Raw genomic sequence first — 3,976 nt, 5'->3', positions numbered from 1 at the left:
TTGCAAACTGAAATTTAAAACAAATGATTTAGTATAAAATTATTTTTTACGCATTGGGTTTTTATTAAACTTTTCATATTAATACGCTTTTAGAGGCATTGATAACGCAAGTTCGTACATGCATTAAGATGAATTGTGCAAAATATCATAATTGTCTCTAATATTGAAAAATAGATGATTATTGTATGTTACTTTTTCTTAGACCAGTTTTGTGTATTTTTTTCGCGCCTCCTTAATGCTTTAATATTGAATGATTATTTATGTCTCTTGTCGTTCCATATATAATATTTTCACAGCCTATGTTTAAAACTTTTATCACATTCTTTTTTCTTTTTTTTTTATTAGAAGAAGAAAGATTGTGCAACGTGGCATATCGACGGCAAACCAAAAGCTCGTCCACATACGTGCCTCAATCAAATACGTATACTAATGATTTATCCTGTAACGCAGTAGATGGCCTATGTAGTCAAGATTACTTTGATGGATCCTGCATACACACACTAGAAGACCAGGATCCATGGTGGGAAGTTGATCTAGGTGCAGTATATGATGTTCTATTCGTCAAATTATTGGTGCGTGCAGACAATCCTGACTATCACCATTATGGTAAATATATTTGTTATTCTTCATAATCTAGGGTATCGGAACTTACAAGTAAAGACAATTAGAAGAAAATTGCTAAAACAAACTATTCCGTAGTGATTCAAGGTAATATCATTTAGTAATAAATTTATTAAGAGCCTTTGATAAATCAATCAGGATATGTTTGAAACAAATGTGCTTTATTAACTTCATTTCCATTTAAAAAACTAGGCGAGCAACACCATTTTTATTAAGAACCTGAAAGTGCTATTTTTGTATCAAAGTTTTCTATCCGCGGAACTGTCAAGTATATGTTACGTCCAATAAAATATGACACTTTATTACAAATACGAACAAAAAGTAAATGTAGTGAAATGTAAATACCTTAGAAGGGTGCTTTAGGAATATCACCATCCAAGGGCTAAAAATTAACAACAGGAAAATCACAGACATCTCTTTGTCATGAATCTTTTAATGAAGGCTGCAAAATTTTGCAACTTAAAAATTTATGGTTTTCCTGAATATTTAGTAAATAATAATAATAATGATTGTAAAGATACATTTGATTGATTGATCTATATTTGAAATATGTTAATAAATTGACAAGTGTATCATTTCTCCTGTCAATGAGTATATTGTTTGGGTATACTGGTGATATGTTGACACAAAAAAACACTTATCAAGCGCAGTATTGATGATTTCTTATCTGTTTCACCCCGCAGATAAAGCAGACAACACAATTATTACCGTGGATGGTACTCAATGTTCTCATTACTACGGTCCAACAAATCAGTTACAAATGAATAGTTTTATACAGATTAACTGTACAAGTGGTACACATGGTCAACATCTTCGGCTAACGAGATTGGTCAAACCAGGGTATTTGATGTTTTGTGAAGTTGAAGTTTATGGTAAGACTAGTTTTGGTTAAATTTATTTTTATCTTTAAATTTTAACAAAGTTACTGCCAAAAGGTGGCTATTATTATGGATATAGGTCTTACATTCATATTTCATCCACTAATCACTGAATTGATGTTGATGTGAATTTATCAATTAATATTAAAATTAAATCATTGTTCAGAGAGTTACCTCTCCTGGATTTAATGTACAACATATAGAAAATATTGATATAGAAAATGGGTATGAAATACGTTAATTATCAAGAAAATGTTTACAACAAAATTGTGTTATTATTTACATTCGATGAAAAAGCATAAGTCAGTTTTCTTAATTGTGCAAATATATAGTAATGTCTCATGTCGACTGTTGTTTCATTACATCGATACGTGACGAAATCTAGCTAGTGTTGACTTATTTACTAGTATCACATTTATAAAAAAATGCCGTATTAAAAATTAAAAAATACCTAAAATACGGAGTCTTCATCCCTTTTAAGGCACATGATTTAATCTCTCGCTGATGGAATTATTTACTTATTTTTATAGTATTCGTTAAGAGTTTTTCTTGTTTATAAATAGTTTTTGGAATTAGATCTCATGCTGCTGATGAGAGGTTACTCCTTGAATCACGTGTATAGCATATCTAAATTTGCAATTACATATGATTAGTTTTTTGTGTATTTTCGCGAACTTCGTTTCCTTGAAACAAATATTGAGAAACCTTAGGAACATACATCTTAATTACAGCAAAAATGTCATCTGTAACTTGTCCTGAACCTCCAGAACCATGGCATTGCCGAAATTTAAGCTACGTAGTCACTTCTACGGCTCTATCGACATCAACTTCATGGACAACGTTTACAACACAAGACAGCGTTACTACGAACCAAAAGAGTGTCACTACTTCTAAAACTATCTCTTACCAAGACGTTGTCAGCACCACATTTGATTTTGGCGATACTACTTCCCACAGCTTTGTTATTACCTCCTCTCCTAATGTACAAACTGAGCTATGTTTATGTCCTTGTAATAGTATCGGTTCAAATGCAGCTCAGAATATAACAACGGAGGAAGTTATGGAAAAACTTAAGGAAATAATCAATGACATTAAAGTGGACGCAAAGACGACTTCTCTTGCTAAGAATAAACTTGTAAGTGCAAAAGATGACCGACCATCAGCTAAGGCTGTAGGATATTTAGGAATCGCTCTGATCATTGCTATTGGGGTGACAGTTGTTTTATTAGATTTGGATGTACTTTTACGTTTCCTTAAGAGAATTGTTGATTCTCGCTGACAAATAAATAGAGTTCAATATAAACATTAATGAAACAAATAATGTTGGTTGCGCATGGTGTTTTATGGTTTTTTTTTTTAAATTTATGATTTAATTGCTTGTTAAATTCTTTATATAAAAGCCGTGGTCAATACATCAGCTATATATAATACATAATGGTGAAAAAATAATCAACGAAGTCAAATGTATTTTGAATACAAAAAGCTCCGAAAAAAATACATCTTTGTCGATGAGAAGCACATATTACATACAGATTGAATGATACTTAAGTTTGTTTTCAACATTTGATTGTACTCCACTGAACATCACGAAAACATTAGTTAGCTATAGGCAGAATTTATTATGTAGAAATTATGCATTTTAGATTTAAATCATGTTTAATACTACATATGTATGTATTACTATGTTCATGTTTTGTGACCTATTCAATATGCGGCGATTTTATACACATAAACAAATAAACTTCTAGAAAATATATCTCTACGTTTTGTTTTTGACTCTTTCGCAGAAAGTTTTTTTTATTATATGTATCGCTCAAATCAACAGAGCACTGTTAACCCCAATTACTAGATTGTATGGACTCAATTTGATAAATTCAAGCCTCATCAGCTCTAAGATTTCCAATCTATCGGCTATTTAACCTTCATCAACTAGTTTTTTTTCTGTCGTGTTGAAAAAAAAGCAAGCATAAGTCTGATGTTTTCAAGTGGGAACTTAAGTGTGTTCAATTAGGGTTCAGTTATGATGATAATTCAGCTAGTCACCAAATATGGTCCAATATTCATTTAAGATTTTATAGAATTTTTTAAAAAGAAGTACTTGGGAATCAGTAAGTACTGAAATTGCAATGACATTGGATATTACCCATAATGCTGGTGTTCCGGAAAAAGGTTTAATATCATAACGTGTTCGTATATATTTATTAACATGTTAATAATTCGTTCAATTTATTGATATCAATAAATGATTTATCAAAACGTTAATAAATATGTTTGTTTTGTTTTTCAATAAAATATGTTTTAACTGCATTCTTTGCTTTGTTTTGTGTTTTGTGTTTTGTTTTTGTTTCAAAACAGTATTATATTACTTAAGTAGCACTCCAGCTGAGAATCGTGGAAAATGTGATTCATGGTTAGAACTCCTACATATTTTCATTTTTGAGATGTTGTTTAAAATGATATAATAATAAACAGATACT

General features: G+C 30.5%; 1 protein-coding gene across 1 annotated transcript; it reads left to right on the top strand.

The window, feature by feature from the left end:
* Positions 1-299: 299 nt before the first annotated feature.
* LOC148616109 (uncharacterized) lies at positions 300-3,594 on the top strand. The gene is made up of 3 exons (XM_088581716.1): positions 300-606; positions 1,305-1,493; positions 2,231-3,594. The coding sequence occupies exons 1-3, from the start codon at positions 300-302 to the stop codon at positions 2,776-2,778; spliced, it is 1,044 nt and encodes a 347-aa protein (XP_088437842.1). The 3' UTR covers positions 2,779-3,594.
* The last annotated feature ends 382 nt before the right edge of the window (positions 3,595-3,976 follow it).

This window comes from Perna viridis, chromosome 5 (genome assembly GCF_037379345.1).
Source record: "Perna viridis isolate PV_CMFRI_1.1 ecotype Kerala chromosome 5, ASM3737934v1, whole genome shotgun sequence".
Taxonomy (NCBI): Eukaryota; Metazoa; Mollusca; class Bivalvia; order Mytilida; family Mytilidae; genus Perna; species Perna viridis.
The sequence above is the reverse complement of the archived record's forward strand: the minus strand, read 5'-3'. Positions and strand labels throughout refer to the sequence as shown.